Genomic DNA, 24,442 nt, shown 5'->3' with positions numbered 1-24,442 from the left:
AAGAACTGCTTAAGAGTGGAACTCCAATCTGGTAGCTTTCCCTGCTATGGAGATGTTTAGCTCCTGAAGAGACACAAGGCAGAAAACTGAGGAAAAACGCTGTTATCTGCCGTAGCCAAATTAACTTCTAAATGTCAACTGGACACGGAGGTAAATCACTAACATAAGCAGTTAAACTTCCCATAATTGCATCAGGACAAAGTCATGCTGCACATCATGGGATCTTTAATGGCCAAAAAAGCTACTGCTTTTAACTTAACATCTAAAAATGCTACGGCCTCCATGCCTATGAGCTCCTTACAACATCCAGGCCATCAGGACTAGAAACCACATTGCTGCTTTGGAGAAAGGACTCTTCCTTTCTCCTCACTTTCAGAGTTTCTTTTTCTAAAGAAAACCTTGTGTCAAAGCACACCCAATCCTGGGATGAGCACCCAAGGCGAGCAGAGAAAGGTCTGCTTTACTCTGTCCAGTACATTCCACCCACAAAGATGCAAGGGAATAATAGTGACTATGATGACTTAAAGGAAATTCATCTTCTCAGCACTTCATCAACCAGTAAGGTTAATCTTCGCTTTATAGTCTGGGAATGCATGGACTTGTTGAATACATAACTGAATGTGATTCAGACCTGGAGACTAGAACCTAGGTGCCTCAGCTCCTCACTGGCACTAGTATGTCCAACAACAAGTGAGATAACTCTTGAATACATTCCTTACTCCAGCCTAGGCAGCCAAAGGAGGCACAGTCAGGATTTAGGAATGTCCATAGCCAATGGGCTAAGTTGCCTTGGCTCCCAGGGTCCTACTAGCCACTGCCAGCAACAGGGTGGGACTGCAGCAGGGGCAGCAGCAGCATTCAGCTGGTGGGGTCCAGCACTTAAAACAGCTGTTCTCCATCCCTTCAAGGGCAAAGGTAGAAGATCAAATAGATGAGGCATATTACAAGCTAAATCTGAGTCATGAGCCACCAACTGGATCATACTTCTTTATCTAACAAAGTCAGGGTTCTTGCTTTCTCTCCCAAGACGTTCTAGATGCAAAAAGCTGTGCACAGTCTAGCATAACATCAAACTGATGTGTCTGGGATGCATTCAACTCACTGTGCAAGCTCAATATGGATGACGTACTTGTCCATAGCTTGCCTGACAACTTCCAAACATGCTGAAACTATGATCACTGAGGTATCTGTGGTCTACATCTCAGGTCTTTGTATTGCCTGCAAAATATTGCATGCAAAAATGTCCTCCTTTCCAGAGAAGCAAGCAGAATATTTAAATACCTACAAGATTTCAAGATGGAAAAGAAGGTTATATGTTCAGGGAAGGGCATAGTAACCCTCAAAAAGCTAGTATTACTTTTTTTTTTTTTTAAATCATATTGGTGGTCTGAGTCTCTTAGCAGCTCTCCTGAAAACAGCTCTCATGAGCTTGAGTGTATCACTCAACTTCTGCAACCCCAAGAAAGAAATACAGAAGAGTTGGCACTGTGCACTGTTCTAACCATATACTAAGCCAAGATTTTTGTCTGATCTTTGGTGTGAGTGAGTTTTACAACTGATTACCAAGAAAGGCTTCATTCCCACTAGGATGAAGCTGTGAATCAAAATTTTTCTGAAACTGTTCACAGAAAGAAATGTGACCTCTGAGAATCAGTCTTCAGCGTATCTGAGGCTTTGAAAAGCAATGACTGCACAAGAGTCCAAATGGCATTAAATACCATGAGAAACCATAGCTTGATGATATCTTGCACACAGGTCCCATGTGGTCAATGGAAAGGCGTATGCTGAACAATTCTTTAAGAACAGTCCAAAACTTGTGCCACTGCAGCCTCAGCCTCCAAGAAAGACATAGGAAGTTCCATCTTAACATGAGGAGGAACTTCTTTACTTTGAGGGTGGCAGAGCACTGGAACAGGCTGCCCAGAGAGGTGGTGGAATCTCCCACTCTGGAGACATTCAAAACCCGCCTGGACACCATCCTGTGCAACTTTCTGTAGGTGACCCTGCTCTGGCAGGGGGGTTGGACTAGATGATCTCCAGAGGTCCCTTCCAACCCTGACCATTCTGTGATTCTGTGAAAGGGGAAAGGGAAGAGTTTCTGAGCTAGCCAAAGATAGCAGAAGGCATTGCCAATGTTATGGGTAGCTGCAACCTAGAAAGCCCACCAGGACTGTGTTATTTGGACACCCAGCAGACAGCTTCCCACAGCAATTCAGTCTTTCAATCTGCTTTTTGCTGCCAACAATCTCTACACTGTTGAACACTGGGGAATAACTTTGGTGAAAGAAGGGCCATTGAGAGTCCTCTTCATAAGGCACCATCTGGTAGGAGGTGGTGCTGGTGACTGCAGGTGAAATTAATGGGCTGTCAGATCCATTCTCAGAAAAAATGTGCAAAGATCATAACACAAATCAAGATCAACATGAGCCAGCTACGTGCAATTGCAGCCCAGAAAGCCAACTGCATCCTGGACTGCATCAAAAGAAGTGGGGCCAGCAAGTCGAGGGAGGTGATTCTGCCCCTCTACTCCACTCTCTCGTGAGACCCCACCTGTAGAACTGCATCCAGTTCTGGAGCCCCTAATATAAGAAGGACATGGACCTGTTGGAGTGAGTCCAGAGGAGAGCCACAAAGATGATAAGAGGGATGGAGTACCTCCCTTATGAAGCCAGGCTGAGAGAGTTGGGGTTGTTCAGCCTGGAGAAGAGAAGGCTCTGGGGAGACCTAGTAGTGGCCTTCCAGGACCTAAAGGGGACCCATGGAAAAGATGGGGAGAGACTCTTTATGAGGGGGTGTAGTGATAGGGTGAGGGGTAACAATTTTAAACTGAAAGAGGGTAGATTTAGATTAGATATTAGGAAGAAGTTCTTTACTCTGAGGGTGATGAGACACTGGAACAGGTTGCCCAGGGAAGTTGTGGATGCCTCCTCCCTAGAAGTGTTCCAGATTGGATGGGGCTTTGAACAACCTGGTCTAGTGGGAGGTGCCCCTGCCCATGGCAGGGGGGTTGGAACTCAATGATCTTTAAGGTCCCTTCCAACCCAAACCATTCTATGATTCTATAAAAATCTCTGTTGCTAGCTGCTGCCTTGTTTGCTGCCTCAGAAGGGCCAAGGACAGAATGGACATGGAGACCAAATTACCATCTCCTTGCTCTGCAGGCAGTTTCTGCCAGGTCAGGATTGAGGGCATACAGTGGGCAGGGCAGGGTGCCAAGGGGAATTTGCACTGCTGCTGTTTTGACTGGATTTGCTTGGTACAGGAGAGAAGCCAAATGCAGGACAGCAGTCTCCAGCCCATCCCTTCAGCTCCTTCAACAAAAGTATAACTCATTTACTGGAAAGAAAACACTCTGTGATGTGGCTGGTTCACCTTGCCTATCACCGAGAAGAAATTACTACATATATTCATCATTGGCAGGAAAGGTCTCCCAAGCAATTCCCCTGATCCACCCCTCTGCAGATGGCTGCTCTGGAAAAAGTACTGCTTGTCCTGAATTTCTGGTTTGTCATTTTCCTTCTGTCTTCCACCCAGACTCTCGCAACTTCTGAAAGCTTTAAGATGCAAGTGCACCGTTCTACTAATGTGCAAAGCCCTGAAAACAGTTCTTCCCCAAACTATTAATAATGATGCGTATAGAAGAAGTTCATGGGGAGAACCAAGTAACAGGTGGTAGAGATAATATTACACTGGAAAAGAGCAGAGCTGCCACTCCCCATGTGGTGGGAGGCTAATGTCTCACATTCATTGTCATGTGCTAGAATGCACTTGGAGCACAGAGAAATGTCACACAGATGTCATACACAACCTGCCAATCCAAGTCCAAGAGTTGGTTCATTGTACCGGACTCCCAATGCCAAAATCAAGGAAGAATTGCAAACACTGCTCGTGTTTCAAATTAATCGACTTTTAACTCTTAGCTGTTGTATAAATAGTTTAAAACACCATTGAACAAATGTGAACGTCTCTTTCTCAGTCACACTAGATCCTAAGTGCTATCAGTGATGTCAAGAAACCCCAGTCCTGGTGTTTTGAGTTAGGCTTCTGGCGCACAAGAGAACATATGGTATACTGAATGCTTAGTGCAGTAATGGCAGGTTCCTGCCTCAGGTTCTTCAAGCTTAAAACTACATATATACATATCAACTTATCCGATACCTTGATTTTTTAAGTCTTTGTCACCTGCAACCACCACTTCAATCCAGAACCTTTGAAAAATCAATCCTATTTCATGTCTTAAAACACCATTTCAAGTATTTAACTCTACTCACCAAGTTCAAAGTTATCAGTAATTTGCTTTTGGATAATACTTTTATCCTAAAATGATGCTATAAATTCAGCAGTGTGGTAATTGCTGTATCCAGCCCACCTTTGCAACAGTATATTTGTATAGCTGTCCAGAGGAATCAGGCAGCAAAATGAAAAAGCACCCTAGCATATACTGTTGCAGAGGTATAAAAACGCAGAGGGGTATAAAAATCTCAGCAGAAATCTATTTTTCTTCTGTTAATCTATTTTTTTAAATCACATGGCCTTATCTGTGAAAAGTGTTATTGGTTGGGGGGTTGCACTATACACATCTATTGCAATACACCACGCTCAGGAAGTCCCATGACACATGTACCGTGGTGTATTACGGGTATGGTTCACGTGCCTTTTTAAGTATAAGACTGCATTGCCACAATATTTCAGGCATGTTGAATACAAAGTTTTGCAACAAAAAGGTTTGGAGTTTTCCTTAAATGGAGCTTTCCTCAAAAAACTCCAAATTTTCTGGAGCAAAAGTTTTTTTGAACTGCTTTAGTTATATTGCCTTAGAGATCCTGGCTGAAATCTTACAACAGGATTAATATAAGTACACCTGTGAAACACAGCACAAATCATAAAAGTGCCCCAATCCTTTCTCACCCAGAATATGGCATCAGGAACGGTGTTTTCATCCCCCTACTACTGCCTACACTGAGAAACAAATACAAAACTGAAGGATTTACTTCTTAAAAGCCTTAGAAGCTTCCATTCAGTCAATCACTTGACTTGTAAAATTAGCATATTTGTAAGTGACAGCCTGTGGTGTTTCGCAAATAAAACCTGATATTAACTCCAGATGGGATTCAACAATGCAAAGGTACCAAAAAAAGAATCAGAAAGTCAAAATGTTACACCAAGGCCAGAAATATCATTGTCATTATAAGTGTACAGATGCAGAGCCCCATGACCTCATGCATACGTTGGAGTAAAGGTATTTCAAATGGTATTTCAAATCCTATGTCATACCTCTTTATGCAAGCCAAATTTCAGTGAGTTGCTGCCCTCTGAACACCAGACACCTTATGTGGTCCCAGGAGTCCAACTTAGTGACATCCCACCACATAAATCCTTCAAAAGCCTAACTGAGGTTGGTCTAACATGATGCATAGGCCACATTTATCCTTCTGCTATTAAAAAACATGCACACAGATGCTCAAACCCAACTCCACAAGCACAAAAACACACTATTGAGTTTTGATCAATAAAATCACAGTTGCACTAGATCACAATTTCATTATGATTTCTCTCTCCTTAACCCAAGGAATACAAAGTGTTTTATTCCCTCTACATAACGTCTCCCTCTAAGCAATTCCTTTTGGTTCCTGAAACTTCCAAAGCACTTCAGAGCGATACCACACCAGAGCCAGTGCTCTTCACCTTGACATGAAGACTTTCCTGGGATCCCTACCCCACAGCAAGAAGCAGCTCTCGCAGCTCCTACGTTTCCAAAGACCATTTCTTAGAAGCTATTCTCTCTTACTCTTTTTCCTTTATTTTGTCACAGCAGACTTCTGTTTCCTTTTCCAGACAGTTCTTAGTAGGGCAATCACTACGCAGATTTTGTCCTTCTCAGAAAGGTGCAGCTGTCTGTCCCAAGTATTTCTCTTCCACCAGAACAGGGCTGGTCTTTTTGGTTCAACCTTCCTAAGCAGGCTTTGTTGTACTCTGACAGAGGCTAATCCCATGAGGCGCCCAGCTCAGTAGCACAGTCTGTGGGTAGTAAAATTATGTGTCTCCAGGAATCACCAGTAACTAATGCTCTAAGCACCAGGCTTGAACGGCAGACTCCCAACCAACATTCTCCAATTCAGTTCTAGAAAGGCTAGGCATGGGACAGCTGGGAAGTTGCATCTCAAGGCACTTAAGTTAACTCTTTCTTCTCCTGAAAGCACCAGTTAAGAGGTTTTCTAGTGCCAGTTTGTATGAACAGTATGAGATATGAAAGCTCATTTCTCCTCATCTCACTCCTGACCTGGGGTTGAATTATAAGAGGTAAACTCAAGGTGAAAGGTTCCAAATCCCATTACACATTCCCTCAGCCATCTAGCATGCAACTGCCTCAAGCTGCTATTATTTTTAATCTTGTAATACCTATGATAATATCAATCACCAAAACTATTTTGTTTGTACCCTGAAGCACAATGGCATGGTCTTTGCAAATTTCAGCTAACTCACAAAAATCCAAATTGAGTCAATAGGCTTTTGCCAGGCTGATTTCTGCCAACTTACCAGAAGTTATTTCAGTAATATATTATCAGCATAATCCAATTTCATTATATGTGTCTCTTTTCTTTTTGTCTGTCCTTGTGCCTGCAGTAAATATGCATCTGCAAATTATTAGTACTTGGATAACAAAAATGCAGTTAATGAGATAGGAGAAGAGATGGAAAAATGTTGCCTCTGATTGAGAAGTCACTCAACACTGAGAGAAGTGAACATATAAGAGTATGCAGGGAATAATTTCCTCTGAATTCTTCCTTTGTACATAAATAAAAATTTTAAAGGGCCCACGTCACCATTAGCAAATAAAATCTCCAGACACTAGTCAAGAACAACTCTACAAATGACGTTGTGAAAGGTACGTCTTGCTCCAGGCCAGAGTGAGGGCCTTGTGCAGTCAAGGGAAGATCTCCAGTGACGTTAAGTTGCCTGCATAGGGAAAATTTGTTGGGAGGCAGCAGTCTTCTAACAGCTAGCGAGGCCACTGCTTTTAAAGTGAGAACTTCATAGCAAATGGGTACCCTACAAAGGGTCCTTCCCTTACCCAGAATTTGACAAGGAAGAAGGCATTAGCTGGCCCCTTTTCAAAGAGCTCCTTCAGGCCCCCTTTTTTCTCAGGGAACTTGTCATAGATTTGCCGGATATCCACTGCCTCGAGGTAGGGGTCATTGTAGCTGGGGCTTGACTGCCCAATGTGCACAAACAGGTGTTTGTTATACTGCAAGAAGAGGAAAAACATGGAATTAGGAAATCATTCAGTACTGTTCAGTACATACTGAACATTCATGGTTCTTCACGGAAGACTACTGGAAGTCATTGAAGGTTTGATAGCACTTTCTAAAAGATCAGAAGTATTACCAGAAATAGCTTTGCTAATACCAGCTCATGCTGATATTTCTTTCCTGTCAATACATCCATGCTTCTTGCTTCTTCTGAAACATTATGGCTAGGTTTTTTTCCTATATTCACTCCTAAACCATTGCCTCGTGCTGCTGCTATGTAGTCTGAAATAACCTGAGATACAGATTGTTACATGTCACAGGTCACGCAGTCAAACATCAATGTTCCTGCCCTATGAAGAGCTGCTGGAATCCCACAGCAAGGTACCAGCCAAATAATATCATCTTTTCTGAACTTCCCTGTCTCAGACAGAGGAAATGTAACTGGCCCATCACCAGTGTACGTCTCAAGATGCAGTATCACAAGGTTTAGTGAGGCAAATCTTGCTACTTCCATTTTATAGGTGGCACCATGGAAACACGTTGATGCAAATTCATCCCAGTTGCCCCCAGATTTAAGTTCCCAGTACACCAGAGAAATATGTGGCTTCATGTGATCTTACCATCATCTGATTCTGGGTCTATCCTCCAAGGCTGAACGGGACAGCTAGCATAGCCCAGCAGGGGCTGTACCCACTGTCTTATGACCTCAGTGCCTTGAGCTCTGGTATGTGAACATCCATGACCCTGGAAAGGGAGGCCAAAAGCACATGGCACAGAGCTGGCTATATCATTATAGGTAATTCTACCCTCTAAGAGAAGGATATGTTGTGTTTCCGGAAGATGGCTTTCAATTCTTAGTAGAGCAATGAAGCAAGTATTGCCATAAACATATAGTAGCATAACATATCCAAGATGAACAGAAGCTACCTGAAGACCAAATTAACGAGGGGTGGAAGTCAAGTGTATATCTTACTGTGTCTTGGTCTTGTTGTTGTTCCAAGAATGCAGAGAATTCTAACATCCAAAGTTTGGAGCTAGCAACCCTTCGTCCTTGCCAAGCTGGTGCTGATGGGGAAGGCGAGAGGCCAGTAGGAGACTCAAACCCTGAGCACACAGGATTTATATAACAAAATTCAGAAAGAGAAAAGTTGGTAATAGCTTTCCAGTAGAGCACCTGTTGTCAAAGCTGACTAATTACATTTTCTTGTGACATCAATCATCATGCAAATATATCATTCAAAAGGTTCTCACTATACCTGTGCTCTAAATGGCTTATCAGTTACCCTCTGCTAAGACAGCACTGTAAGGGTTGGTAATGATGTAAAAGACAATCTACCTGGTTTTGACACCAGAGAAAACATGTTCAGCAACTTTAAGAGGACCTAGATTGAGCCCTAAATGAACACTGAAATACATTGCTTTGGTATCAGAATGAAGCATCACCATTAACACAACCGTTAACCTCTCAAAATGGGGAAACTGAGAAGGAAAAGACATTTATTGTTCCACTTAATGAGAAATTGGAAAGGCAATCACGTTATGATGTAATACAGTGTTCTAGTACATGCAGCATGGTCGAAGAACTGTAGAGAGAGGTAAACTTTTATTTTCTGCTGAGCCACGAGGAAAAGAACCCCCCAAAAAACTTACCTAAACCAGGAATTTTATTTTTTTTTTTAATAAAACAAAATTTAAAAGCTTTAGCACTCTCATTAAAAGAATGGGAACTGGTGATAACGGAAAATCATATAAAAATCAATTTTGGGGTCACTGAAATAGTTCAATATGTAAAAATATTTAAAAAAATAATTTTTAAACTTTTTAAAGCATTGGCTATTTTTGAAGTTGGAATATAATTTCAAAGCAAGGAACTACATTTCCTTACCTACCTGGTAATGGCAGAGGAGGCTGTACAGCATAAGGTTGTTGAGAAAAAGGTTTCACCCTACAGAAGTACACAAAGAAAGATGGTTAACAAAAAAAAAAACCAAAAGAAACAAAGACTCTTGACCAACTGTTTGTGCAGATTAGATCAAGTATTTCCCCTGAGGGAGAAAATGGCAGAAGTGGCCTTGGGAAATCATCTTTCTGTGTGGGCAAGAGAGCGTCATGGAGAAAGACTCAAAAAGCAATAAAGGGCCAGGACTGGACTGAATAAGATTTCCTTGCAGGTGATCAGCAGGCTCTCCCTGCAGACTTGTTATTCAGAGATCCTTATCAGCCCATGAATACACTGGTGGCCATTGGTTTATCTTTTTCTTTCAACCACACAGATATTTAAATTTATGCAAGTGGATATAGGTCTGAGCTGGATGCCTCTCAGGCTTTTAGGCCCAGATTCAGAGATGTTCCACACCCACAACCGAACCTAGCTTTCAAGAAAGCTCAGCTCCGTTTTAACACCACTGTAAGAAAAATCAGAATCTGGAGACATCATCTGACATCAGGGATAGCAACTTCAAGCTTCTAAAAGAACCTCTCACATTGACACTTTCTCGTCCGCTTTCAAGCTAGAGGCATAAAATCTACTTTTTATTTCTTATAGGATGCCTTCCATTCTTTTACTAGCCGTTTTTCCCCAGAAGACATTTTAATAGTATCTGTTCCCTGATCTGCTCCACAAATATTAGCAATAGCACCACAAGAGAGCAGGAACACATGGCTTGGGTGAAGAGCATACTCCCTTCCAGCTGCTTGTCCTTAAGTTGGCTTAAATTGCTCCTGTTAGGTTATATGATAAAACGTGTGTCTCCATACAAAGAAAGAAGCACAGAGGAACAATGGCACTCTTCCGGCCCCTCCCAGGGATGTCACAGGAGACCCATCAGTCTCATTTGTCCAGGTGTGAAACCAGCCCAGCGGGCCACCTGGAGAGTCTTACAAGCCAGTCACCTTACAAACTGAGGGGGTTACTGCCTCCATGGTACATGACACATCATGAAATGCAAGGGAAGAGCATTTGGCAATTGCACAAAATTTATTATGGGCATGTTTAGGGAGAATACGGTGATAAAAGGTGCCAGTCACATTTAAGAAGGTCAGTACAGTTGTCTGTCCATGCCCCGCACCTTGTCAGTGCAGTCTGTCCCATCTTCTCACTAAATTCTATTTCTAATTGTTTTCCTGCCCGAGCAGCAATCAGTGCTGCGTGTGTGTTTGCTTCTGGAGTGGCAGGAGCAAGGGAGGGTGTGACCACTAGCGACTGTTAAGGCAGACTAGCCAGCAAGTAGATGGCTTGGGAGCCAGCTGTGTGTGTCTCCAGGGGTAAGGATGCTTTCGGAGGGGCCAAGAGGTTCAGGCCAAATGACAGAGAGACTGCCGAGTCTGGAGGTGAACTGAAAGATGAGTTTGTGTGTGTGTCTTTATCTCTGTGGGAGGTAAACCGGGGAAAGCGAAGACCCAGCTACTGGGTGAACGGTGTATCTAAGCCCAGTCACGGCGGAGACTCACAGCGTGTGTGCGTTTGTGTACACGCATGTGTGTTTGTGTGTGTGTGTGCGTGAGGGGCCTGCACCAGCAACTAGCGAGGGGCTGTGGCCTTGGGGGCTCACCTGCCGGGGTGCCAGCACACAGGGAGACAAGGGATCCCAGGGCAGCTACTGGATGGATCCACAGTGCGTGTGTATTCCCCACTAACACACCTGCACCCTCATCGAGCCAGGGGCAGGGACAGGATGAGGCTGGTGGTGCTGTTTGTAGCTGTGTGAGTGCGGAGCACTCACTGGTGTGGCCAGCCGTGTGTTTATGTGTGTGCGCGTGCAATGTATATGCATTTTCGTGTGTGCGCCCACCAGGAATACACGCTCAGCCTCGCTACTGGTTGAACTTGGGAGCATGGAGCTACAGCAGCCTTGCCTCTATCAGGCTGCTAAGTTCAGCAGCTCCCTAAAATAACCCCTATTAAAGGGGTGTAATCCATGTTGAAGGTACCATATGAAGACATAGGGTTTTATCTATTTAAGATTCTCTCGTGACTCTCAGTTTGTGTTCAACCATGGGCCTCAAGTCTCAGATCCATGGTCAAGGAATCTGTCTGCAAGCAAAGACTACATTATCTTAGCATTTTATAAATCTTGTAATAGCTCATGGCATTCCTCGGGCACCACAGAGGAAGCAGCACAAGCACCTGCTTTGGATGCTCACATGAAAGAATACTCACTCTTGGGAAGATCCAGCTTGGCCTGGCAAAGCTCCTTGCCAAAACTGCAAGAGAACAACATATAAGCAAAAGTCACCGCTTAGGACAGAAGTGAAAAGCAAGAATTGTTCCTTTCTGAGGAAAGAAACTGCAACCTCACAGACTTTTAAAAGATGTGACTGAGCTATATCTCTTCTTTCTGCCTTACTCATTTCATCCTTGTGGAGATGCTGACTGGTCTTTGTTTTCTTTCTACACACTGCTACTAGTGACATGCAAGCAACCGATAGTGGTTTTTAATGTTAAATACTATGTATGCACCTTATTCTTCTATCTCCAAAGCTTTGATGATGCTCACTCTCTTGGAGGGACCATTTTCCTCAGGAGAGCTCCACAGGAGTATTTTGGCAGACAAAAGGTCACTAAGCCCAACTCAAAGGTTAGGAGATGCTGACTGATGGCCTCCTCTGTTAAGGATTCTACATAAGGGCCACATATTTGTGATCTAAGCAGTCAGGATGAACTTGGGAATGATAAACTTGAGAAAGGGTCAGGACGGCCCCAACTGCTTTAATCCAACAAGACCCTGGACTAAGAAAGTGATACAGACAGCTAATAGTATTTCAGGCAGCTAAAAACCCAAAGGATCTGATTGTTCTCTCGCTTGTGTCATTTTTAAAAAAGCATATAGTGAAATTCTATTGTTTCACGTCAGAGTGAGCTAAGAATCAGACCCAAACTGTTGAAGCTGTATGACAGATTTGCTCTACAAGGACAATGCCTTTTGGCCTATTCTTTCTGATGTCCTCAGGGTTTTCCTGAGCAGGCCCCAACACCCTTCCAAATACTCGAGTGTCTTCACCCCAACTCCTCCATGACACTGGTTCACTCACCCCAGAGACAGCAGGGTAGGCTGGTCGTGGGAGACCAGGCAAGGCCATTTTACTATGGAAGGCAGTTGCAGAGATAATCTGGGCAGATGACATTGTAGCCATACTCTGCATGGCTTTATCTTTAGCTGCCTGATCCTACGGGCAAGAGTAGACACAGAAAAAACAGAATTATTATAATGATAAACAAGTTGCCTGGTGTAATGCTGCATAACCAGGATTCTCATCAGCTTCTTTGTAGGGAACAAGCATCTCTGAAAACCTGGGCAGCAGACTTGTCAATAACTGTCCTGTGAACTCTTCAAAGCATGTCTTTCACCCATTACTATAGCTTCAGATGTGATTAATCATCATTTCTGAAATACTGGGATGACTGGTTTAGAGACTGCTAAGTGTTTATCCTTTCTGTCTGCAGGCTTTCAGCCGCACAGCTGAAATGTTTTGTTATGGAAAGTACAACCCTAATTGACTCTTGTGTTACAATCATTGGTACAAATATTCAATGGGAAAGGCTCTTGCTTATAAAAAAAAACCCTCTAAAAACAAACTCACAAAAGGAGTTTGTTTTCATCACTGCAAAAAGACTATCTCAATTTGAGACTGCATTAGTCCCAGGGTAGAGCTGATAATTTTATCCCCATCCCTGGGGAAACAGGAAATCTTAATAACCTCCCAGGGCACATATGCAAGGACATTCCTTTAACAGAGCTGTGGAATTGCACATATTTTATAAGGCAATGACTAGGGGGTCTGATGTGTGTTTGAAACAAATAGCGTTCTTCATTTCTTCTTCCAAGGAATAAATAGACAAACAGAAGCACTTCCCCACATTCTGCCTTTCCTCCTACATCCGCTACAATTAATCTTCATCCTTCAAACACTCCACATTTATCTGTGACATTATAATCGTAATGGCAATGCCACAGATGAATTCATGGCTTGGAGAAACTGTTGAAAGAGGCAAGCTCTTGCTGTTTTCTTCAGGAATTCTCACTTCCCACTTGCATTCATTCATCTGCAGTAACTCCTCACCCTTGGGTCTCCATTCTCTCTAACCACCCCACTTTCTCCTAGGTTTTTTAAAGTTCAAAGCCCAAGGATTCTGATGTATCTAACACAAAAACATTTGGAGGAGGCATCATAACAAAAGCTCAAGAATAAATGATGAGATTTAAGTGGAATGATCAGTAGGAATGGGCAAAACTTACATATCTTCTTTTTTATAGTATCTGTGACTCCTATTAGTATGATTCAAGTGAATGGAAGGGAAACATTTTAATCGCTGAGAAAGTTCCTAAGATTCTCCAAAGCTATGGGAAGGTTTTTCAGAATTCAGTTTAAGTGATGCTTTAAGGAATACTTTAAGGATTACCTGCAAAATTTAAGGGTAAGGATTCTTTTCTGTTTTTTCGTGACATACATAAGGACCATTTCCCAGTTGCCACTGCAGAAAAGGATTTTTTTTCCTCCCCTTACTTTCTTACTGGAAAAATCATATTTGTCTACCTGAGTTTACACATGAGTTTATAGGGAAGAAGCATTTACTTGTGGAAGTATTAAAGTAAAAAAAAAAAAAAAAAAAAAAGAGCAATTAAGAAGGGAAAAGTTTTTATTTATTAACCCTGTTGTGTTTTTCTGTTTTGTTTAAATGCCCGAGACTGCTGGAAAAGGCATGTTTTGTAAAAGAGATCTCCTTTCTTTCAGCTAACAGTTCTGTGTTCATTTGTATCACGTTTCCAGTACAAAAAAAAAAATAAAATTAAGCAACAAAAACTTTTACCAAACATTTGCAATGTTTGTACTTTCTTTTATTATTTTCAAAACACATAATAATACCCCTACAATTTCGCTCTTTTTCCTTAGTATAGGTGATCTCTGTTAGCCACAACGGACATGGAAAACTACTGACTTCTGGGAACAGACTTTTCTCCAAGCTTTACCCTACTTTGCCAGCTCTATCTGTTATAGGCATAATGCATACTTAGAGAAGACACCCAATGTGTGTGGAGACATTAGTATTATAGTAATTGCTCTGAGAAGTTAGTGTGTAGCTGCTCTGATCTCCAGGATATAAATATGAAAACGTATACTCGCTATGGAAAATGAACAGTGATAGAACACACAGCTATCAGCAGGAACCTGGAAGAAGGGCAGCAGCTTTTGTGATTTCATTTCCTTGCTCTATGAAAATGACTAGCGAAAGCAAAGAAGTAAATGAGTTGAATCAGTGCTACAGACTTGCCTCTGCAGGCAGAAAGGAACAGTCTGGTACTGGGGAATGGTTCACTGCAGGCAGCTGGGCAGAGCTCACAGCATGGCCTAGGGTGGTGTAAAAGGAGAACAACCAATGGCTCCATGGAGCTCCCCGAGAAACCTTCGTTCCCTGAGAACAAAAACGGCCAGCTCCTGTGTGCTAAGTGGAAACAGGCTCGGCTGACCGGCTTTTCAATCATGCCAAATCCCAGAGCTGTGACATGCAAGGAACGGAATCAAGGTTACAGATATAAGCAGCAGTAAATCTTTTAACACCCCGGGCAGTTGTTGTTTCCTACTCGCTCTGACTTGCCTCTCAAGCAGGCCTCCACCTGAATTGACCACTTAACGGCACCACAGGTTTCAAGCTCAGGCAGCCCTACCTAGAAGCACTGAATTAGGTAGTTGTAATTTGTGGCTCCTTCTCTTTATCAGAGCAGCTGGAAACACAACAGGCTAATGACAGATACGACACCATTTTCCAAAATGGACCTGGAGGTGGGATGTGGGGGGTGCAGTCATGACTTAAAGGCAATCACTGCTTGCAATAGAGATGCATGCACTTTAGCACTGGTCAAGACTGAGTGCCAGCAGTTCGCTCGCAGACAGTCCACTTCTGGTGCCCAGGGAGGAGTTGCCCAAACAGCCAAGAGGAAGCACTGACAGCCATCCACTCAGGAGTCTGGGCTGGACTGAGCTGTGAAGATCCTCATCATCACCTGAAGCATGGAAGACCAGGGAAGCAAACACACTTCCTTCCTTCCACTCATTGCCATGCCAAATCAGAAAGGTCAGCATGTACCTTCCTTCTCTGGCTGTCTCAGTGATACGTAAGGAGGACCAGACCTCACATCCTGCTCGGCAAGCCCTTTCTGGATGGCTCACATTCCAACAGGGGACACCCTCTTGTGCCATTGTCACCCATAAACTTAACCTTCTTGACATTTCTGGCAATTCAGTCTGAGCACAAAAACCATCTCCCTGCTTCAAATCTGAGTGGAAATAAATGTCAAGAGGTATCAGTTCATTAGCGTGATCTCAGAGCTTTTCCTATAGAAAGGAAAACACAGATTTGCTCAAGCAAGTAGACAACTATTTTCTTTCTCATTAGCCCAGGCCTCTTCAAATTAGGTCTGAATTAACCAAGGGGCAAAGTCTATTCAGCTGGCACCATTTAACCCGAGAAGATGCCAGCTGGCTTTATTGCTTCCTCTCAGTGGTTATGCCAACTCAGAACGCTTTCTTACGGACAACTCCACATCACTACCACTAGTGCAGGTAGAGCTAGCACAGCAGTAACAGTAAAGCTACCCTTTCCCAAGGCAACTACAACACCAGGGACTGATTACTTGTCCATATTTGTAACCATAAACCGCTCCTTCTCAGGTAAACACTCTTTGCATATTCCCAAGTCTAAGGGTCTTTCAGACTTGGATGGCGGCAGCATAAACCGGAGGTAGAAACCAGACACATAAAAATTAAAGTTATTGTTTCTTTATTCTTTAAATAGAATTGCTCCAGGCGTCACAGAGCTACAACAATACAAGTGTTTGCACAACACTTCCTGGGAAGTACCTTTTCCTCCCCAGCTTACTACAGTTCAGAGACTTATCTCACCCTTTTTTAAGGCTATTCAAATAGGGAATGGATGAGGGAATGGATGACTCAGGGGGCTTGCATGATATGTTAAAGGATACCCATCATACCTTGAGCTTGGCTTGGATCTCTCTAGCTTTCCGCCTTGCCAGGACCTGGATGTGACTAGATACCTGGATTGAAAGACAAAATCCATCTTTATTCCAGGGGACTACCTAGTAGCTACTTGCAGAACTAAGCATACTTTAGGCACCTTGTGCAATACGGAGTTATTTAGGGTTAAGGGGAGGGGGGTTGAGGTAGCAATGAGAAGCTTTTCTGAACATAACGTAGGTGTCATGAAATGAGGTGGGAGACCAGCAAAGATGGGCCATTAAGGTCTTTTCCAATTCAAATGGCTTTATCAAGTTAGAGGCCTCCTCTAAAACTAAAGAACCCATTCTTAAAGCTAGAGACTGAGAGTTCTGATCTCTTTGCTCCCCCATCTTGGCCTCCTCTTGGGAGAAGGGAAACCCATGCTCCATATCTCTGGTGGCTATATAACGATTCTCAGAACTTCCTCATATCTAATGTGGGTTGAAACGCATCATGGAATGATTTAGGTTGGAAGGAACTTCTGGATGTCATCCACCAACTCCCTACCCAAAGCAGGTCTAGGTTGCTCAGTGCTTTGTCCAGCATAGTCTGGACTGTTATTCCCAAATTATGAAGTTTTCCATCCCGTGTGCCAGGTGTTTTCGAAATCACAATTGCTGTCCATCTGTCTGGGCTGAACAAAGAATCTTCAAATAGAGGACCACTGATGTTCACCAAAACATTCATTTATAAGACCAAACAAATAAAAACACACACTGTTTAACAGTAGAAAAATTTGTGCATCATGATGTGGCTGGGAGACATGAGCATTGCAGTTCTACTGTAAAATGCCTGAGCCGACTCTTCCCACCATTCTTATTAACCAACTCAGCACAACTACCTCTTTCCAGCAATGCCAGAAACAGCACAGGATTTGTTCTTATAAGCCATCATCATGTCTAGTAGTCAAAAGAAGCTAATGTTTACAGGGAAAACTTTACACTTACCTGTTTCCTTGTGCGTGTTTTCCCTGTTCTCAGCTTAATATAGCGGGCAATCAGCTCATTTCGGCCTGAAACAGAGAAATAATGCAAATAAAAGTTTAGAAACCTATGGCTGCAGGGAAAAAACTGCACAATGGAATTACTTCTATAGAAATCAGCAGTGGGGTGATACTCTGTCACACTACTTTCTCTCTTAGAAAGGTACTCGTTAGTTCACATAGTAGAGGTCTGAGTTTTAGGACCAGATCTTTGGGCTGCAAATTCTACTTCCCAGTTTACATCTGTATAGCTTAAAATTACCAATAAAAAGGAGAAAAATATGCTTTGCTTAATAATTACATTACCACAGTGTGTAGAAGCTGTAAATATGGATCAACATCACCAGTACAAAGAAGAAAAAGGAAAGCCACTGTTCCTAAAACATTCAGAAAGGCAAGAAGAAAGATCCAGGAAACAACAGGCCAGTCAGCTTCACCTCAGTCCCTGGGAGGTGATGGAGCACGTAATCCTGGAAACCATTTCCACATACATGAAGGACAAAAAGGTGATTAGAAGTAGTCCACATGGATTTACCAATGGGAAATCATACTTGATCAACATGAGTTTCTACAGTGAGGTGACTATCTTGGTGGATAAGTACAGAGCTGTATATACTGTCACTCTAGTAAGGCTTTTGACATTGTCTCCCATAACATCCTCATAGGCAATCTAACAAAGTATGGGTTAGGTAATCAGACAAGGAGGTTGATTGAAAACTGGCTGAATGGATGGCCCAGAGGGCTTTAATTAATGGCAAAAAGAACAGTTAGAGGCAAGTCTCTAGGGGTGTACTGAGGCAAATACTGTTCAACATCTTCATGAATAACCTGGACATAGCGCACCCTCAGCCAGTTCACACATGATACAAAACTGTGAAGAAGCTGGTGGGTATGCTGCCATTGCTGACAGGAAACTCATGAAGTTCAACAAAGGAAAATGCAAAGTCCCGCACCTGGGGAAAAATAACCTCAAGCACGAGTATATGCAGGGGGCTGACCACTTGGAAAGCAGCTCTGCAGAAAAGGACTTGGGGGTCCTGGTTGACAACAAGCTGACAATGAGCCAGCAATGGACCCTGGGAAGGTAATGGAGCAACTCATTCTGGATATCATCTCCAAACACGTTGAGGAACAGGAAGTTATTGGAAGTGGTCAACATGGATTTACCAAGGGTAAATCATGCTTGACCAATCTGATAGCTTTCTATGATGTTATAACTGGTTGGCTGGATGAGGGGAGAGTCGTGGATGTCATCTACCTTGACTTTAGCAAGGATTTTGACACTGTCTCCCATGACATCCTCATTAGGAAGCTGAGGAAGTATGGGCTAGATGAGGTGACAGTGAGGTGGATTGAGAGTTGGCTGCGGGACAGGACTCAGAGGGTTGTGATCAGCGGCACAGAGTCTAGTTGGAGGCCTGTAACCAGCGGTGTCCCCCAGGGGTCAATACTCGGTCCAATTTTGTTTAATATATTCATTAATGACCTGGATGAGGGGACAGAGTGTATCCTCAGCAAGTTTGCTGATGATACCAAACTGGGTGGGGTGGCTGACACCCCAGAGGGCCGTGCTGCCATCCAGCGTGACCTGGACAGGCTGGAGAGCTGGGCAGAGAAGAACCTAATGAGGTTCAACAAAACCAAGTGTAAGGTCCTGCACCTGGGGAGGAAGAATGCTAGGCACCAGTACAGGTTAGGGGCGGACCTGCTGGGAAGTAGCTCTGAGGAGAAGGATCTGGGGGTTGTGGTAGACAGTAAATTATCCACGGCCCAGCAATGTGCCCTTGTTGCCAAAAAGGCCAATGGAATCCTGGGCTGCATAGGGAAGTGTGTGGCCAGTAGGTCAAAGGAGGTCATTCTCCCCCTCTACTCTGCACAGGTGAGGCCACAACTGGAATACTGTGTCCAGTTTTGGGCTCCCCAGTTCAAGAGGGACAGGGAACTGCTGGAGAGAGTCCAGCAAAGGGCAACTAAGATGATTAAGGTCTTGGAGCATCTCCCTTATGAGGAAAGGCTGAGAGAGCTGGGACTCTTTAGCCTGGAGAAGAGAAGGCTGAGGGGAGACCTTATTATGGCGTACAAGTATCTAAAGGGTGGGTTGAAGGAGGATGGACCCAGGCTCTTTTCAATGGTTCCAAGTGACAGGATGAGGGGCAATGGGCACAAGTTAGCACACAGGAAGTTCCGTTCAAATACACGGAAAAACTTCTTTACGGTGAGGGTGACAGAGCACTGGCACAGGCTGCCCAGGGAGGTTGTGGAGTCCCCTTCCCTGGAGATTTTCAAGATCCGCCTGGATGCAGTCCTGAGTAATGTGCTCTAGGCAATCCTGCTTTAGCAGGGGAGTTGGACTAGATGATCTCTAGAGGTCCCTTCCAACTCTCAAATTCTGTGATTCTGTGATTTTGTGTGATTCTCGTGGCAAAGGCAGCCAACAGCATCCCAGGCTGCATTACAAGGATTGCTCCCAACAGGTTAAGGGAGGTTATTCTTCATCTCTACTCTGCACTGTTGAGGCAACATCTTGGAGTACTGCATCGAGTTCTGGGCTCCTCAGCATGAGAAAGATGTAGACATACTGGACTGAGTCCAGCAAAAAGTCAACAAAAATGATTAAGGGACTGGAGAATCTTTCATGCAAGGAGAAGTTCAGAGAGCTGGGACTGTCCAGCATGGAGAAGATTCAGGGGGAGTTTTATCAATGCACATTGACAAATGGGAGATAGGAGGCAACGAAGAAGATGGAGCCAGCCTCCCCTCAATAGCACCCAGTGAGAGGACAAGAAACAACAGGCACAAACTAAAACACGTGAAATTCCATCTGAAAACAAGAAAAAGAAAAAAAAAAAAAACCAAACATGAAACTTTTTTACTGTAAGGGTGGTCAAACGCTAGCACAGGCTGCCCAGAAAGGTTGCCGAGTCCCCATCCTTGGAGATACTCAAAACTTGACTGAACACGATCCTGGGAAACTTGCTTGAGCAGTAGGGCCTAACTAGACAATCTGAAGAAATCCCTTCCAACCTAAATGAGTCTGTCATTCTGTGACCCTAAGCATGAGAAAATAAATAACAATGGGGAAGTACATGGAGATAGTAACACGGAATTTATCAGTGTGACATGATACAGTGAATTAAAAGTGTTTTCAGGCTCTTGCAGGCATCCCAAAAAAGGAGCATTCCTCACAAGAGATATAGAGAAGGAGGCTTAGCTTTGTGGAAGGTTTGGGGAGCTCCCATAAACAGGAAGGTGGGGCACTGGCTGGAAGAGGTGAAGTCGCGTCCGATTATGGAACAAGCATCCATTGCAGGCTGAAGACTTATGTTTTACACCTTGATTTTAAGACATGACACAGTGAGATTAGGCCCCTCAGGGCCAAGAGAAATGAAGACAAGTAGCTTTATGTTCAATAGGAGAGGAGAGGCCAATGCAGAGAGAGAAAGAAAACACTGTCATAGTGACAGGTGAGGCAAATGGCAGTAACAGCAACGTGAATGAAATGGCCAATGAAATGTGAAGCTACAGGGTCACTCATACAGAATTTGAAATTGCTTAGAACGAGAGCAGGAAACTGCAGACGTTTCGTATCCAGGATTTAAAAATCAGAAAGAGAAGCACAGAAGGCTGAGCTACTGACAACTTCAGCAGTGAACAGAAGAGGCAAGCTTAGACCTGATTGACCGCTAGCATCACGGTACTGTTTGAGAGTGGACAGTAAGACATGAGGCAGACTACACAGGTTCCATACACTGGCTCCATGTATCAAACCTAAGCAGACACACAGATTTTATTCTCTTCCTGGAGATGGAGGAATAAAGAGCAGTAACAGAAAAGCAGCAGCTACACTTCTGATCTAGGCTGATTTAAGGCAGAAAACATGACAGAGAGCACAGGCTTTGCGAAATAATACATTTGTGGTGACCACACTAGTAGTGATACAGTACCTCAATACAAAGTTGGGAGTGGGAAGTGCCAGGCTGTGAGACATCTGGTTGCAAGTGTTTGAGGAATGAAGCAGGAAGAAACTGGGAAGCAAAGCCATAGCTTTTGTGAAATTTATTATAACAAAATTATATAAAAACATGTATTTTCTGTGGAAAGTTTACGGGATGAATGGAGAACTTTTACATTAGGACACCACAGAAGTCAAAAAGGCAAGCAGTGAAATAGGTGCAATATTTATTCCAGTAGTTTAATATTCCATGAAAAAGTTGTCACTTGTTTGTATTTTAAACCCATTTAACTCAACCCCGAACAAAATGATTGCAAGGAAGGACTATGCTAGACACGGACCACCCAACTCTTTAGGGAAGGGTTGGGGAAGCTCCTAATTCCATCTATTTCTGAAACAGAAGAATGTAAGTGTCCATGACTGCATTTAAGCCCTGTTCATGAAACATAACCAAAGCACACACAGGGATGGGAAAGCATTTTATGTTTACAGATCTTAATCTTTTGCTAATGGTGTCATTACAGAAGCTCTCCTTATTCCCCTAGAAGAATCAGGTCTGTAGCTGAGAAAAGAAAACAGCTCCTCTATACACATATTGGGAACTATTTCTTGTCCCAGAAACAGAGCGCCCAGCACATAACCACTGACTTCTTCAGTTCCCACGGTTTCAGCATGAGCACGGTGACATGCCCAGGAGAGTCTGATGGGAGCAGATGTTGTTATGCTACCTTCCACCTGGCTGCTTTTCCAACCAATGTAACCATTTATACAAAGCCAAGACCAATTACCTGCGATGCATACCCACACCACCTTTTTCTATTGCCAAGAGTAATATTTATGGCTTTTCAAAGCCTCCAACTGTTGGACATGGATCTGAGTTGAAAGGTAAGAAACAACAGAAGCGATACTTCTTGCACAGATGCTGACATGTACGAAATTTCAGAAAGACAGTTCGACACACGTCAGAAGTGGAAAACGTGCAGAGCAAAACAAGGTGCCCAAACACCATTATCTATAAGGAAACAAGAAAGAAATTTATATACACCAAGATGACCCTTTGAGGGGCAAGGGGAATGAGTTAATGGAAGAGAGAGGAAAAGCTAGCCTTGAGAAGAAGTGGATGTGGAGAATTTCAGGCAAATTTTTAAAGGGTGCATATTGGGCTATACTGACAATTTGAACACATGGAAACTTTCCAGACAGTGGCTCAAATATGGGTCATCCTTGCAAAACTGATTTCACTGGATTCTCAACCAGATGTAATAAATGCTGCGGAGCAAATTTAGCTTTGTTGTGTTTCCATGAAAGTCAAGAAATTATACAGACTAAGCACTCTGACAAAGCACTATTCTGCTTCAGCAGTAGAGGGCTGCAGGGGGAATCTGTGTTAGAGGATGCCATGAAGAGCCCCATGCTTGTCACAATCAATGCCAGCCATCTCCAAAAAGGATGAAAACAACAATCCATCAAAACCTCAACCAGTCAGAGCACAAGCTACCTTTGCTCAAACATATTTTGGAAAGGGGCAGGAGACATGTGAGGAGACACACAAAAGGAACCACAAAAAGGAGACACGTGAAGATGCACAGGAAGAGAAATGCAAGATATGTAAAAAGACACATTTGGAGGAAAGGAACAAGAAAAGGAGACACGTGGTAGGGGACATTGTTGGGGACGTGGCTGGAAAAGTACTCTTGGAAAGAGGTGCTCTGTGGCAGAAGTACACTTTGAGGTATCTGCAGCCCACGGAGGACCCATGCAGAGCAGGGACAACCCTGAAAGGACTGCAGCCCCTCAAGAACTCATGTAGGAGCAGAGGAGCTGCAAGAAGCAGCAGAGGAAAAAACTAAAAAGCGAGGAGTGGCAGAAAGAAACCTTTACACAGTGACCCCAAACCTCCTGAGCTACCCAGCATCTCAAAGGAATTAGGAGGGACTGAGTGTTATAGAGAACAAAACAAGGAAGGCTGAGAGGAGAGACAATAAACTGTAGCTGAGCCTGGGAAAGTGGGAGGTGCTTCCCTAAGTGTGTGTTTAACTGTCTGTCTTTGACAACATCAGCAAAAATTGCAGAGCTCTCTTAGGCCATGTACTTCACTGGAGAAGACTAGAGGGAGGGGAAACGCTTGCATAAATTGCGCACATTAGAAGCTGGTATAGAAATTCTCTAGAGAGAGTATTCAAATGCGGATCCTCAGAATTTCCAGTTTAAGAATTCACTTCCCACTTGCCACCACTCCTCATACGGCCTTCCTCTTCCTGAATTGTGTCCCCACAGAGCCAGGAAAAAAACAGAAAGGTGACAGGGTACATTAAGCTAGTAAAGATACTGGTAGCAAAAAACCCCAGACCACTCTACAAAGACATTAGCATCGCAGGGATTACTAAATATAGAACTATGCAAATTGCCAAGCCCAGTAACAAGCTCTGCCAAGCTCTGCAACAAGAACCACGAATCAAAACTGCAAGAGAAGCAAGTCCTAAATGTCTTTTGTTTATCTTATCAAAAGTTAGATGTAAGCAGGTATTACGCTGCTGGAAGCCTGTAGGTTTGCAGCCTCTGGAAAGCAGTTTCTTTGTTTCACAACCCCGGCTGCAGGGTCAGCAAAGACTAGCGCTCCTCACTTGGCTGGAACAGGCAGAGCTGTCATAAACCATCGGACGGTTCATTTTTTAGAGCCATGTAAAGTGTCCCTCGGTAATCTGATCATATGTTGTGCTCTTAGAATAACTCCTGCTGAGGCCTGCCATGGTCACCAGAACCTGCCAACAGTTGTGCCTCCTCTGTTGAAATTGCGCATTGGGTTTCACGCAGCTCTAGCCAACATACCAACTGCAGCGCAGCCCCCGAAAGCTCTTTATCCTCCCTGTAGCCTTCCCCTTGGAAGCATGGCATGAAAAAAGGAGCGAAGAGATACTCTCTTATGTTCTTTACCTCTCACTCCTAACATAAATTTCCAAGGGCATAAATGTAGCTCCCACTCCGTCTTACACTAAATTGCAAAATTTTGCATTCAGTAGTTATCTGGGAAGGTGTTGCTAAGAGAAATGAATAAAGAGGCTTTTTGATTTTCCATTCTACACCTGTGCTTCTTTCAATAGAAGAGGACAGAAGTGTCTGCCTGTAAGGAAGGGTGGAAAAAAAAAAAAAAAAAAAAAAAAAAATCAAGGAAATTCCCCACAGCATTTCCCAGTCCTACCTCAAAGCTTCGTGCTGCCTCTCTGCTAGTAATGCTATATTACTGCT

The 24,442-nt window shown here is 43.5% G+C and overlaps 1 protein-coding gene across 2 annotated transcripts in view; it reads right to left on the bottom strand.

The window, feature by feature from the left end:
* TEAD4 (TEA domain transcription factor 4) overlaps positions 1 to 24,442 on the bottom strand; it is a 61,609-nt gene that overhangs the window by 9,346 nt on the left and 27,821 nt on the right. For both annotated transcript variants that reach the window (XM_082498178.1, XM_082498177.1), the window contains exons 2-8: positions 17,210 to 17,274; positions 16,238 to 16,300; positions 12,282 to 12,416; positions 11,410 to 11,453; positions 9,140 to 9,195; positions 8,224 to 8,354; positions 7,073 to 7,246 (exon numbers count right to left, since the gene is read on the bottom strand). In XM_082498178.1, the coding sequence (XP_082354304.1) occupies positions 7,073 to 7,246; positions 8,224 to 8,354; positions 9,140 to 9,195; positions 11,410 to 11,453; positions 12,282 to 12,392 (516 nt within the window). In that variant the 5' untranslated portion in view covers positions 12,393 to 12,416; positions 16,238 to 16,300; positions 17,210 to 17,274. The remainder of the gene's footprint in view (positions 1 to 7,072; positions 7,247 to 8,223; positions 8,355 to 9,139; positions 9,196 to 11,409; positions 11,454 to 12,281; positions 12,417 to 16,237; positions 16,301 to 17,209; positions 17,275 to 24,442) is intronic.

The sequence above is a fragment of the Vanellus vanellus genome (assembly GCF_965231255.1).
Source record: "Vanellus vanellus genome assembly, chromosome: 1".
Lineage (NCBI taxonomy): Eukaryota > Metazoa > Chordata > Aves > Charadriiformes > Charadriidae > Vanellus > Vanellus vanellus.
Note: the sequence above shows the minus strand (reverse complement) of the source record. Positions and strands in the feature narration are given on the sequence as shown.